At 47.8% G+C, this 15,343-nt stretch overlaps 1 protein-coding gene across 1 annotated transcript; it reads right to left on the bottom strand.

The window, feature by feature from the left end:
* Window positions 1-3,173: 3,173 nt before the first annotated feature.
* LOC121842352 (sodium-dependent phosphate transport protein 2B-like) lies at window positions 3,174-14,930 on the bottom strand (the record flags this gene model as incomplete). The annotated part of the gene is made up of 7 exons (XM_042312339.1): window positions 3,174-3,739; window positions 5,280-5,480; window positions 6,025-6,149; window positions 6,543-6,659; window positions 14,493-14,720; window positions 14,803-14,826; window positions 14,915-14,930. Coding segments are annotated over 7 exons (1,065 nt in total), but the record flags the coding sequence as incomplete, so codon positions are not given.
* Between the last annotated feature and the right edge of the window lie 413 nt (window positions 14,931-15,343).

Below are 15,343 nucleotides of genomic sequence, written 5' to 3'. Positions count from 1 at the left end.
CAGTCATTCACTCACTCACTCACAACAGGTGTTGTATTCGGTGCAGGTCTACACCTGTTGTATTTGGTGCATGTATGAGTGAGTGAGTGAGTGAGTGAGTGGTGAGTGAGTGAGTGAGAGTGAGTGATAGCAGAGACAGAGAGAGAGAGAGAGAGAGAGAGAGAGAGAGAGAGAGAGAGAGAGAGAGAGGGAGAGAGAGACAGAGAGAGAGAGAGAGAGAGACAGAGAGAGAGAGAGAGAGAGAGAGAGAGAGAGAGAGAGAGAGAGAGAGAGAGAGAGAGCAGAGAGAGAGAGAGAGAGAGAGAGAGAGAGAGAGAGAGAGAGAGAGAGAGAGAGAGAGAGAGAGAGAGACAGAGAGAGACAGAGAGAGACAGAGAGAGAGAGAGAGAGAGAGAGAGAGAGAGAGAGAGAGAGAGAGAGAGACAGAGAGGGAGAGAGAGAGAGACAGAGAGGGAGAGAGAGAGAGAGAGAGAGAGACAGAGAGAGAGAGAGAGAGAGAGACAGAGAGAGACAGAGAGAGACAGAGAGAGAGAGAGAGAGAGAGAGAGAGAGAGAGAGAGAGAGAGAGAGAGAGAGAGAGAGAGAGAGAGAGAGAGAGAGAGAGAGAGAGACAGAGACAGAGAGAGAGAGAGACAGAGAGAGAGAGAGAGAGACAGAGAGAGAGAGACAGAGAGAGAGAGAGAGAGAGAGAGAGAGACAGAGAGAGAGAGAGAGAGAGAGAGAGAGAGAGAGAGAGAGAGAGAGAGAGAGAGAGAGAGAGAGAGAGAGAGAGAGAGAGACAGAGAGAGAGAGAGAGAGAGAGAGAGAGAGAGAGACAGAGAGAGAGAGAGAGAGAGAGAGAGAGAGAGACAGAGAGAGAGAGAGAGACAGAGAGAGAGAGAGAGAGAGAGAGAGAGAGAGAGAGAGACAGAGACAGAGACAGAGAGAGAGAGAGAGACAGAGACAGAGACAGAGAGAGAGAGAGACAGAGAGAGAGACAGAGAGAGAGAGACACAGAGACACAGAGACACACAGAGACAGAGACAGAGAGAGAGAGAGACAGAGAGAGACAGAGAGAGAGAGAGAGAGAGAGAGAGAGACAGAGACAGAGAGAGAGAGAGAGAGAGAGAGAGAGAGAGAGAGAGAGAGAGACAGAGAGAGAGAGAGAGACAGAGAGAGAGAGAGAGAGAGAGAGAGACAGAGAGAGAGAGAGAGAGACAGAGAGCTTTGTCAATTCATATGAATTAATAATCTTGTAAAATATGTATAAATATATATTTTCTGTTCAATTTCATCTCCATTTATTTTGTGTCATATATCATCCCACATCATCAACACACTTAGATAATCACACTTTTCATCAATAAATTACTAAAATATTTGTACATTCATCTCAGTCAACCACTCCTTGAGTACATAATTACCGTATTTAATTTAAATAAATAACTTACATAATGATAACACCTTAAAACGATGTGTTGCGATCATCAAAATAGTCTGAATACACAATATTAATAAATGAATTATACAGATGTGTATTTTCATAAAAGTCAAGGAATAAATCTACTGATAAAAGTAGTAAAATGATGAGTAGTTTGTCTTAAGGACAGATCCCGGTTGTCCCTGTTACAGGTCCTGTTTGTCTTAAGGACAGATCCTGTTTGTCCTGTTACAGGTCCTGTTTGTCCCCTGTTACAGGTCCTGTTTGTCTTAAGGACAGATCCTGTTGTCCCTGTTACAGGTCCTGTTGTCCCTGTTACAGGTCCTGTTTGTCTTAAGGACAGGTCCTGTTTGTCCCTGTTACAGGTCCTGTTTGTCTTAAGGACAGATCCTGTTTGTCCCTGTTACAGGTCCCGTTTGTCTTAAGGACAGATCCTGTTTGTCCCTGTTACAGGTCCTGTTTGTCCCTGTTACAGGTCCTGTTTGTCTTAAGGACAGATCCTGTTTGTCCCTGTTACAGGTCCTGTTTGTCCCTGTTACAGGTCCCGTTTGTCCCTGTTACAGGTCCCGTTTGTCCCTGTTACAGGTCCCGGTTGTCCCTGTTACAGGTCCATCCTACTGTTGTCCCTGTTACAGGTCCTGTTGTTACAGGTCCCGGTTGTCCCTGTTACAGGTCCTGTTTGTCTTAAGGACAGATCCTGTTTGTCCCTGTTAAAGGTCCCAGTTGTCCCTGTTACAGGTCCTGTTTGTCTTAAGGACAGATCCTGTTGTCCCTGTTACAGGTCCTGTTTGTTTTTAAGGACAGATCCTGTTGTCCCTGTTACAGGTCCTGTTTGTTTTAAGGACAGATCCTGTTGTCCCTGTTACAGGTCCTGTTTGTCCCTGTTACAGGTCCTGTTTGTCTTAAGGACAGATCCTGTTGTCCCTGTTACAGGTCCAGTTTGTCTTAAGGACAGATCTTGTTGTCCCTGTTACAGGTCCTGTTTGTCTTAAGGACAGATCCTGTTTGTCCCTGTTACAGATCCTGTTTGTCCTGTTTGTCCCTGTTAGGTCCAGTTTGTCCCTGTTACATTCGCAACCTGGAACCCATTTCCATCATGGCCACCTAATCATCCCCCTCATTCCTAATCGGCAGCCATTTTGTGCCAGAACGCTCACCACACATCAGCTAGCATGGTGGAGAGGTGAAATGATATGATGAGCGTTCTGGCACAAAATGGCTGCCGGTGCATATTGGTGGTGGATGAGGTGAAATGATATGATGAGCGTTCTGGCACAAAATGGCTGCCGGTGCATCACCCACCATTGGTGGTGGATGAGGTGAAATGATATGATGAGCGTTCTGGCACAAAATGGCTGCCGGTGCATCACCCACACATTGGTGGTGGATGAGGTGAAATGATATGATGAGCGTTCTGGCACAAAATGGCTGCCGGTGCATCAACCACACATTGGTGGTGGATGAGGTGAGTTTCACCCTTTACTATGTAAAAACGCTTTGAATCCCTCAGTTGGTAGAGAGGGCGCGATATAAATCCAATCCATTATTATTATTATTAGTACGTTGTTCATATGTGACCAACTTTACAAGCTGCTAGGTCGTAGCTCCGGACTGATCTCTAGGAATATGCCATAACAACGTTTAACATCTCATAAGCATGACATAGGACATGACATAAGACTAGAGTTTCAAAATTCCGGTAACTTCCCCCAAATGTCCTGTTTTTTTCCCCAGAAATCCTGTTTAGAAGATTCCTGGAATTATGAGGAAATAACCAGGACATCTGGGAATCCTCTAACCAGGATTTCTGGGAAAACAAACAGGGAATTTTGGAATAGTTATTGGAATTTTGTAACCCTACATAGCACCTTTATAACCATGTTATAGAAGAGTCATAAGACCATAATCACATTATAGACGGGTTATAATGCCTATACGAAGCAGTTACGAAGTGTCGCGACAGAATCAAAGCTGCGTTGCTTTCAAGACGTCCTCTTTGTCCTCCCTCTTTTCCCCCCAGTCAACACCGTTCATCATGGCAGGGTTGTCGTACATCTCCAGGAAATGCCCTCCTCCTCCTTTCTCCTCTTCCTCCTCCTCCTCCAGTCCGGTCTGGCAACACTTGCAGCAGCAGCAGCATTTGGCTGCTACCACGGCGACCACGCGGTCCCAGGGTTCTAAGGAGTGGGCCCAGAGAGGCAGGAAGTCCCAGGAGTGCAGTACCGCGGGGAGACACCTGGGTAGCCGTGCCTGAAGCACGTTCACTACAATGACGATGATCAACAAGGCCACTATGGGAACGCCCACACCAACCAGCACCTGGCGAGAGAAGAAGAACAGTTTTACAGGTTATTTGGCTGCTACCACGGCGACCACGCGGTCCCAGGGTTCTAAGGAGTGGGTCCAGAGAGGCAGGAAGAACAGTTTTACAGGTTAACCAGTCCCAGGGTTCTACAGAGAGGAAGGAAGAACAGTTTTACAGTGGACTTAGTGGAGTTGACAAGGAGAGAGGCTTCCTTTCAATCAAATGACCAATCCAAACGAATCTGCCAAACTAACCCTGATTCAGATGACCATCCTACTCATGCTAGATTACGGAGATGTAGTTTATAGATCGGCAGGTAAGGGTGCTCTCGAGCGGCTAGACGTACTTCACCATTCGGCCATCAGATTTGCCACCAATGCTCCTTATAGGACACATCACTGCACTCTATACTCCTCTGTAAACTGGTCATCTCTGTATATCCGTCGCAAGACCCACTGGTTGATGCTTATTTATAAAAACCTCTTAGGCCTCACTCCCCCCTATCTGAGATATCTACTTCAGCCCTCATACTCCACATGCAACACCCGTTCTGCCTGTCACATTCTGTTAAAGGTCCCCAAAGCACACGTATCCCTCGTCTTTTCAGTTCACTGCAGCTAGCGACTGGAACGAGATGCAACAAACACTCAAACTGGACAGTTTTATCTCAATCTCTTCATTCAAAGACTCAATCATGGACACTCTAACTGACAGTGTGGCTGCTTTGTGTGATGTATTGTTGTCTCTATCTTCTTGCCCTTTGTGCTGTTATCTGTGCCCAATAATGTTGCTACCATGTTGTGTTGCTGCCATGTTGTTGTCATGTTGTGTTGCTACCATGCTGTGTCGTCATGTGTTGCTACCATGCTGTGTCGTCATGTGTTGCTGCCTTGCTATGCTGTCATGTGTTGCTACCATGCTGTGTCGTCATGTGTTGCTACCATGCTGTGTCGTCATGTGTTGCTACCTTGCTATGCTGTCATGTGTTGCTACCATGCTGTGTTGTCATGTGTTGCTACCATGCTGTGTCGTCATGTGTTGCTACCATGCTGTGTCGTCATGTGTTGCTGCCTTGCTATGCTGTCATGTGTTGCTACCATGCTGTGTCGTCATGTGTTGCTACCATGCTGTGTCGTCATGTGTTGCTACCATGCTGTGTCGTCATGTGTTGCTACCATGCTGTGTCGTCATGTGTTGCTACCATGCTGTGTCGTCATGTGTTGCTGCCTTGCTATGTTGTCGTCTTAGGTCTCACTTTGTGTAGTGTTGTGGTGTCTCTCTTGTCGTGATGTGTGTTTTGTCCTGTATATTTTATGTTTTATGTGTATTTTTCATCCCAGCCCCCCTCCCCACAGGAGGCCTTTTGCCTTTTGGCCTTCAACTGACTTGCCTGTTGTTAAAAACAGGTTAAGTAAAAATAAATCTAAAAAAAATCAATCAACCACTCACTCATCGACTATCAATCACTCAGTCAGTCAATCAATCACCCTTCCAACCACCCCTCCATCAATCCATCTCTCCACCCATCCATCCTCCAATCAACCAATCACTCACCTTCCAGCCGGCCATCGATAGGCCGAAGACGAAGAGGGGCAGGAGAAAGAAGCAGGAAATGATGTAGACGCCGGCGAACCAGCGATACTCTGCCGTGATGTCACCCAGGGCCTTAGCCAATCGGATGGGGATACGGGTAAAGGGGATTGGATACCACAAGATGATACCAGACACGTTGAACACGAAGTGAATCAGAGCGATCTGGGGAAGGAGGGAGGGATGAGTGTAGAGCCCTGATCTGGGGAATGGATGGAGGGACAGTAGAGCCCTGAGTACCAGGCCATTAGGATCATGTGTTGCTGCCTTGCTATGTTGTTATGTGTTGCTGCCTTGCTATGCTGTCATGTGTTGCTGCCTTGCTATGTCGTCATGTGTTGCTGCCTTGCTATGCTGTCATGTGTTGCTGCCTTGCTATGTTGTTATGTGTTGCTGCCTTGCTATGTTGTCATGTGTTGCTGCCTTGCTATGTTGTTATGTGTTGCTGCCTTGCTATGCTGTCATGTGTTGCTGCCTTGCTATGTCGTCATGTGTTGCTGCCTTGCTATGCTGTCATGTGTTGCTGCCTTGCTATGTTGTTATGTGTTGCTGCCTTGCTATGTTGTCATGTGTTGCTGCCTTGCTATGTTGTTATGTGTTGCTGCCTTGCTATGTTGTCATGTGTTGCTGCCTTGCTATGTTGTTATGTGTTGCTGCCTTGCTATGTGGTAGGGTAGGGTGTATGTGTGTCCGTGTGTGTGTGTCTGACCTGCAGAGCGTTGGCCAGTGTGTCTCCAGGTGCTGCCATGGCTGCCAGTATAGCCGTGGTCGTCGTGCCGATGTTGGCCCCTAGCGACAGAGGGTACGCCCTCTCGATGCTGATCACACCAATACCTACACACGAGGGGAACACTTATTACCATACACATACACATGACATAACCTGTAGATACATTTACCATAGAGAGGAGAATAGGAGGGGAGGGGAGAAGAGAAGAGAGGAAGGGAGGAGGAGAAGAGGAGAGAAGAGAAGAGAAGAGAAGAGGAGAGGAAGAAGAGAGGAGAAGAGAAGAGGAGAGGAGGGGAGGAGGAGGGAGGGGGAGGGGAGGGGGAGGAGGAGAGGAGGAGAGGGGGAGGGAGAAGAGAAGAGAAGAGAAGAGGAGGGAGGGAGGGAGGGAGGGAGGGAGGGAGGGAGGGAAGGGAGGGAGGGAGGGAGGGAGGGAGGGAGGGAGGGAGGGAGGGAGGGAGGGAGGAGGGAGGGAGGGAGGGAGGGAAGAGGAGACTCACCAACGAGTGGAGTGATAGCGGAGGTGAAGACAGAACTACTCTGGACGATGAAGGTCATTCCAGCTCCGACCAGGATGGCGATGTAACCAGTCACCCAGCCAAAGGGGAAAGGGAAATCTACACATACACACACACACACACAAATAATAATTTGTACATCCCTGTGAGCATGACGGTCTGTGCATACTGTCTGTCCTGGTACCTTTCCTAAATAGGTTTCTAACCTCGAGGGTTTTCCTGGTTAAATAAAAAGAGAAATATGTCTTCCGGACATATTTGGGGGAATCTATCGTGTAATTTCTACAGACATAGACATAGAATCACTAGAACAGATATTCCCAGTCAATGTCAAAGTCAACGTTGTGTTGTACATTCTATTTCTGTGGCTCTACTTTAGGATTGATTGGATAGGTATCATCAGTTAGCTAATGGTTTGGTACTCAGGGCTCTGCTGTCCCTCCATCTGTGCCTAATGGCCTGGTACTCAGGGCTCTGCTGTCCCTCCATCTGGTCCTAATGGCCTGGTACTCAGGGCTCTGCTGTCCCTCCATCTGGTCCTAATGGTCTGGTACTCAGGGCTCTGCTGTCCCTCCCATCTGGTCCTAATGGCCTGGTACTCAGGGCTCTACTGTCCCTCCATCAGGTCCTAATGGCCTGGTACTCAGGGCTCTGCTGTCCCTCCATCTGGTCCTAATGGCCTGGTACTCAGGGCTCTGCTGTCCCTCCATCTGGTCCTAATGGCCTGGTACTCAGGGCTCTGCTGTCCCTCCATCTGGTCCTAATGGCCTGGTACTCAGGGCTCTGCTGTCCCTTTATCTGGTCCTAATGGCCTGGTACTCAGGGCGCTACTGTCCCTCCATCTGGTCCTAATGGCCTGGTACTCAGGGCTCTGCTGTCCCTCCATCTGGTCCTAATGGCCTGGTACTCAGGGCTCTGCTGTCCCTCCATCAGGTCCCAATGGCCTGGTACTCAGGGCTCTGCTGTCCCTTTATCTGGTCCTAATGGCCTGGTACTCAGGGCGCTACTGTCCCTCCATCTGGTCCTAATGGCCTGGTACTCAGGGCTCTGCTGTCCCTCCATCTGGTCCTAATGGCCTGGTACTCAGGGCTCTGCTGTCCCTCCATCAGGTCCCAATGGCCTGGTACTCAGGGCTCTGCTGTCCCTTTATCTGGTCCTAATGGTCTGGTACTCAGGGCTCTGCTGTCCCTCCATCTGGTCCTAATGGCCTGGTACTCAGGGCTCTGCTGTCCCTCCATCTGGTCCTAATGGCCTGGTACTCAGGGCTCTGCTGTCCCTCCATCTGGTCCTAATGGCCTGGTACTCAGGGCTCTGCTGTCCCTTTATCTGGTCCTAATGGCCTGGTACTCAGGGCGCTACTGTCCCTCCATCTGGTCCTAATGGCCTGGTACTCAGGGCTCTGCTGTCCCTCCATCTGGTCCTAATGGCCTGGTACTCAGGGCTCTGCTGTCCCTCCATCAGGTCCCAATGGCCTGGTACTCAGGGCTCTGCTGTCCCTTTATCTGGTCCTAATGGTCTGGTACTCAGGGCTCTGCTGTCCCTCCATCAGGTCCCAATGGCCTGGTACTCAGGGCTCTGCTGTCCCTCCATCTGGTCCTAATGGCCTGGTACTCAGGGCTCTGCTGTCCCTCCATCTGGTCCTAATGGCCTGGTACTCAGGGCTCTGCTGTCCCTCCATCTGGTCCTAATGGTCTGGTACTCAGGGCTCTGCTGTCCCTCCATCTGGTCCTAATGGCCTGGTACTCAGGGCTCTGCTATCCCTCCATCTAGTCCTAATGGCCTGGTACTCAGGGATCTGCTGTCCCTCCATCTGGTCCTAATGGCCTGGTACTCAGGGCTCTGCTGTCCCTCCATCTGGTCCTAATGGCCTGGTACTCAGGGCTCTGCTGTCCCTTTATCTGGTCCTAATGGCCTGGTACTCAGGGCACTACTGTCCCTCCATCTGGTCCTAATGGCCTGGTACTCAGGGCTCTGCTTTCCCTCCATCTGGTCCTAATGGCCTGGTACTCAGGGCTCTGCTGTCCCTCCATCAGGTCCTAATGGCCTGGTACTCAGGGCTCTGCTGTCCCTCCATCTGGTCCTAATGGTCTGGTACTCAGGGCTCTGCTGTCCCTCCATCAGGTCCTAATGACCTGGTACTCAGGGCTCTGCTGTCCCTCCATCTGGTCCTAATGGCCTGGTACTCAGGGCTCTGCTGTCCCTCCATCTGGTCCTAATGGCCTGGTACTCAGGGCTCTACTGTCCCTCCATCAGGTCCTAATGGTCTGGTACTCAGGGCTCTGCTGTCCCTCCATCTGGTCCTAATGGCCTGGTACTCAGGGCTCTGCTGTCCCTCCATCAGGTCCTAATGGCCTGGTACTCAGGGCTCTACTGTCCCTCCATCAGGTCCTAATGGCCTGGTACTCAGTGCTCTGCTGTCCCTCCATCAGGTCCTAATGGCCTGGTACTCAGGGCTCTGCTGTCCCTCCATCAGGTCCTAATGGCCTGGTACTCAGGGCTCTATTGTCCCTCCATCAGGTCCTAATGGCCTGGTACTCAGGGCTCTACTGTCCCTACATCAGGTCCTAATGGCCTGGTACTCAGGGCTCTATTGTCCCTCCATCAGGTCCTAATGGCCTGGTACTCAGAATCTGGTCCTAATGGCCTGGTACTCAGGGCTCTACTGTCCCTCCATCAGGTCCTAATGGCCTGGTACTCAGGGCTCTACTGTCCTTCCATCAGGTCCTAATGGCCTGGTACTCAGGGCTCTACTGTCCCTCTAACCGCTCTGACATCAATGCAAATAGAATCAAAATCACATCAACCCTTATCACTGAAACAGTATTATGCTTTTAAAGCTGCAACATGTAACTTTTTGGGCAACAAATTCACATAGAAATGTGTGATATAGATCTTTCATTCTCACTGAAAGCAAGTCTAAGGAGTGGTAGATCTGGTCTATGTTCGTTATTTCTATGCTTCCTTCTTAAGTTTTCGTTTTTGTCTTTCGCTTTCGGTTTTGTACAAAAAATAAAAATAATAATGATATTTTTAGTTATTGAAATTATATTTCACAGCGCTTTAGACTTAATTACAATAATAATTATCTAAACTTTTGTCACAAACTGAAATTAGGTGAACTATAAAAAACTTACCAACCAGGAAATGGCTGAGCGATACTCCATTATTGCACCTTTAAAAACTCACTATTAGGGCTACATTGATTCAGCTCAATGTGATCGATCCATTCGTTGTTTCAAAGCCTAACAGGAAATGGGCGGCGCTTTCTGAGGTGACGACTCGCGTGCAGAAAAGACGTGTGCAGAACACTCAAACACATATGAAAACGTATGCATATGCTTAGGTCTATCTACATATGAGCCTAAACCCGAAAAGAAAACGTAATTAAAATAATGCTTAGGTCTATCTACATATGAGCCTAAACCCGAAAAGAAAACGGAATTAAAATAATGCTTAGGTCTATCTACATATGAGCCTAAACCCGAAAAGAAAACGGAATTAAAATAATGACTGTGCCGTTATACAATACAATAGCCTAATAGCCTACCACATTACGCATTGCAGAACTTTTTTTTTTTTTTTTTACCTATAGATTAATAAAATGTCTTTGGTACATAATTGGTCTAGCGTACAAATTATAATAATCTCCTTTGAGTGTGGACTGTATTATTATGTATACTGGATGGACTGATTACCTTAGGTTACGCTCCAAACTTTCTATCCATCCGTCTGAGAGAGAACGTACAGGCCTTTACGATGTTGGTTTATTGATTGTGCAGGGGGCGGCTTCTTACAGAGATATACTATAATTATAGTCTATTTATATCTGATTTAGAAAAGCTTAGTAAAAGGGCATTTTAAAAAATATATATTTTTTCTTAATTAATATGAAGATACATTCATTCACCTTCCGCTGTGGAATATTTCACCACCGTACGTTTCCATCTCCTCTACACTCTCTCTCCTTCATTCCTTTCTCGAGCGCGCAGAGACGGGGGGGCTGTCCACAGTTTAATTAAATACGTTTCATTAGAAGTTCAAATATGCTACTATCGATGTTTTCCGGCAGACAGTTCGTTCAAGATTGACGTCGAAATTTAACGTATATCCATGTCCCGAGGACGCCTTCACTGTTGCAACAGTGAGTGCTACTTGTTTTTTTTTTCTCTAGTGTTTGATTCCAGTTGTGGACAGTTGTGTTTTTTTATTTATCCCAAATCTTAACCTTTACCATAACCATTCAGAATGAATGCTTAAGCTTAACCCTTAACTTTAAAATTTGAGATTTTGGAAAAATGAAACATACAGAGCAACAGGAGCAACAAAATCAACAAAAACAACATAAACAACAAGAAATGTGATGTTTGGAGAACGTGGATGAACGTTTAACCCTGCGGTGAGACGGTGAGAGCTTGGTGGTTCCCGAGTGGAGTTAAATAAGTGTTGTTATAAACCCAGACATTTCAATCCCGTGTGAAAGGAGAGTTTTGATGGCTACTAAAAAGAGGAGGATTCCCACATTCTACTGCTACTTTTTTTGCCTTTATTTAACTAGGCAAGTCAGTTAAGAACAAATTCTTATTTTCAATGACGGCCTAGGAACAGTGGGTTAACTGCCTGTTCAGGGGCAGAACAACAGATTGTCAGCTCGGGAGTTTGAACTTGCAACCTTCCGGTTACTAGTCCAACACTCTAACCAATAAGGTACCCTGCCGTGCCACCCAGCCGCCTCTACACTCTAACCACTAGGCCACCCTGCCGCCTCTACACTCTAACCACTAGGCCACCCTGCCGCCTCAACACTCTAACCACTAGGCTACCCTGCCGCCTCTACACTCTAACCACTAGGCCACCCTGCCGCCTCTACACTCTAACCACTAGGCTACCCTGCCGCCTCTACACTCTAACCACTAGGCCACCCTGCCGCCTCTACACTCTAACCACTAGGCCACCCTGCCGCCTCTACACTCTAACTACTAGGCTACCCTGCCGCCTCTACACTCTAACCACTAGGCCACCCTGCCGCCTCTACACTCTAACCACTAGGCTACCCTGCCGCCTCTACACTCTAACCACTAGGCCACCCTGCCACCTCTACACTCTAACCACTAGGCCACCCTGCCGCCTCTACACTCTAACCACTAGGCCACCCTGCCGCCTCTACACTCTAACCACTAGGCTACCCTGCCGCCTCTACACTCTAACCACTAGGCTACCCTGCCGCCTCTACACTCTAACCACTAGGCCACCCTGCCACCTCTACACTCTAACCACTAGGCTACCCTGCCTCCTCTACACTCTAACCACTAGGCCACCCTGCCACCTCTACACTCTAACCACTAGGCTACCCTGCCTCCTCTACACTCTAACCACTAGGCTACCCTGCCGCCTCTACACTCTAACCACTAGGCCACCCTGCCGCCTCTACACTCTAACCACTAGGCCACCCTGCCGCCTCTACACTCTAACCACTAGGCTACCCTGCCGCCTCTACACTCTAACCACTCCACCCTGCCTCCTCTACACTCTAACCACTAGGCTACCCTGCCGCCTCTACACTCTAACCACTAGGCCACCCTGCCGCCTCTACACTCTAACCACTAGGCTACCCTGCCGCCTCTACACTCTAACCACTAGGCCACCCTGCCGCCTCTACACTCTAACCACTAGGCTACCCTGCCGCCTCTACACCTAACCACTAGGCCACCCTGCCGCCTCTACACTCTAACCACTAGGCCACCCTGCCACCCCTACGCTCTAACCACTAGGCCACCCTGCCCCCTCTACACTCTAACCACTAGGCCACCCTGCCTCCCCTGTATTTCTGCTCATATGAAGCGTTGCTCTGCTGTAAAACCGGCACGATTGAAAAGCGGGAAAGCGGCCTCCATTCGCTATTCGAGTGCATGCAGATGACACGTCTTTCTGTCCATTTTGATAACGGGCCGATCTAAACCAAGGTTGCCAGGTGTACGGTGTTTCCTCCGACACATTGGTGCGGCTGGCTTCCGGGGTTGGGATGCGCGCCGTGTTAAAGAAGCAGTGCGGCTCGGTTGGGTTGTGTAATCGGAGGACGCATGACTTTCGACCTTCGTCTCTCCCGAGCCCGTATGGGAGTTGTAGCGATGAGACAAGATAGTAGCTACTAACAATTGGACACCACGAAATTAGGGAGAAAAAGGGTGTAAAAAAGAGAATAGGCAGATGGGTGTAAAAAACAGGATTATGTAATGAGAGAACAGCGTGTGCAGCCTGACACAGGGAACAAAGAGCAAGGTTGTTTTTGCTACTTTCTCTAATCATCAATAGCCTACATTTGCATCATCCAGCCTATATAAGTTTTGATTTCTCCAGACATTGTAAGGTTTGTATCATTCACAACTAAAGTTGCCAAATAACTCTAAATCTAGCCTATAGGACCTGTTTAAAATGATCACTTTTACGATCAACATAGATCCTTCAGTTACCCCCCAGAATGGGAGAAAAATATCCTTTCTATTGTATTCAGCTAAATTCAATTATATTCTTACGATAAAATAATATAATGTCAAATAAAGGCACACAACTCATAAACATAAACATCTCGTTAGCTAAATGACCTGTGGTATGGATCATAAACATATCTTGTCAGCTAAATGACCTGTGGTATGGATCATAAACATATCTTGTCAGCTAAATGACCTGTGGTATGGATCATAAACATATCTTGTCAGCTAAATGACCTGTGGTATGGATCATAAACATCTCGTCAGCTAAATGACCTGTGGTATGGATCATAAACATATCTCGTCAGCTAAATGACCTGTGGTATGGATCATAAACATATCTCGTCAGCTAAATGACCTGTGGTATGGATCATAAACATATCTTGTCAGCTAAATGACCTGTGGTATGGATCATAGACATCTCATCAGCTAAATGACCTGTGGTATGGATCATAGACATCTCATCAGCTAAATGACCTGTGGTATGGATCATAGACATCTCATCAGCTAAATGACCTGTGGTATGGATCATAGACATCTCATCAGCTAAATGACCTGTGGTATGGATCATAGACATCTCATCAGCTAAATGACCTGTGGTATGGATCATAGACATCTCATCAGCTAAATTACCTGTGGTATGGATCATAGACATCTCATCAGCTAAATGACCTGTGGTATGGATCATAGACATCTCATCAGCTAAATTACCTGTGGTATGGATCATAGACATCTCATCAGCTAAATGACCTGTGGTATGGATCATAGACATCTCATCAGCTAAATTACCTGTGGTATGGATCATAGACATCTCATCAGCTAAATGACCTGTGGTATGGATCATAGACATCTCATCAGCTAAATGACCTGTGGTATGGATCATAGACATCTCATCAGCTAAATGACCTGTGGTATGGATCATAGACATCTCATCAGCTAAATGACCTGTGGTATGGATCATAGACAGGTACTGTACACAGTACGCAGACTCATATTCTGTTCCTCTGAAATACATTTTCAAAATGTTTCCTTAGACCTGCCTTAAATAAATAATGGATTTTTTAAATGTAGACGCTCCAAAGGTCTGCATCAGCAGCTTGTATACCTGGAGGCTGGGAGATGCTAAAGGTGTTTATGTTAATTAGGTTAATTTTGTAAATTATATCAATTATGTCAATTATGTCAATTAACGGTAGGCATTCGCATGTCAAATAACGGCTGAGAAAATGTCATGACTGCCACAGCCCTAGTACCATCATCATCATCATCATCACCACCATCATCATCATCATCACCTTCATCATCACCATCATCATCACCATCATCATCATCATCATCACCATCACCTTCATCATCACCACCATCATCATCATCATCACCATCACCACCATGGCCCTCGTCCTCTCTCCTCTTCCTCGCTCCTCTTCCTCCTCCCGCTCTGTCTCACCTGTGTTGAGCACCTTCTTGATGACCATGGCCACCTGTCCCTTCAGCATGGAGTTGAGCAGCTTGACGATGAGGATGAGACAGGAACACAGCACCAGCAGAGACAGAGCCAGCAGGATCAGGCCTATCGCCAGGTCAGACAGGTCCACGTTCACAAAGATATGATTACCTGGGGAGGTACAACACACATTACCTGGGGAGGGGGGGCACACATTACCTGGGAGGGAGAACACACATTACCTGGGGAGGGACGACACACATTACCTGGGGAGGAGAACACACATTACCTGGGGAGGGACGACACACATTACCTGGGGAGGGAGAACACACATTACCTGGGGAGGGAGAACACACATTACCTGGGGAGGGAGATACCTGGGGAGGGACAACACACATTACCTGGGGAGGGACAACACACATTACCTGGGGAGGGAGATACCTGGGGAGAGATGACACACATTACCCGGGAGGGACAACACACATTACCTGGGGAGGGAGAACACACATTACCTGGGGAGGGACAACACACACATTACCAGGGAGGGAGAACACTGGGAGGGACACACACACAACACACAGAGACACACAGAGACACAGAGAGACACACACACACAGACACAGAGAGACACACACACAGAGACACACACAGAAATACACACACAAGAGACACACAGAGACAGAATATAAATGGTGATAAAAGTATCAGACTCCGTGTGAAAGGTGGACAGATGACACATGGTAGCATTCCAAATTGCACCCTATTCCCTATAGAGTGCACTACTTTAGACCAGAGCCCTATGGAACCCTATTCCCTATATAGTGCACTACTTTAGACCAGAGCCCTATGGAACC

Source organism: Oncorhynchus tshawytscha, unplaced genomic scaffold (assembly GCF_018296145.1).
Source record: "Oncorhynchus tshawytscha isolate Ot180627B unplaced genomic scaffold, Otsh_v2.0 Un_contig_15659_pilon_pilon, whole genome shotgun sequence".
NCBI lineage: Eukaryota > Metazoa > Chordata > Actinopteri > Salmoniformes > Salmonidae > Oncorhynchus > Oncorhynchus tshawytscha.
This window is presented reverse-complemented; position numbering and strand designations above follow the sequence as displayed.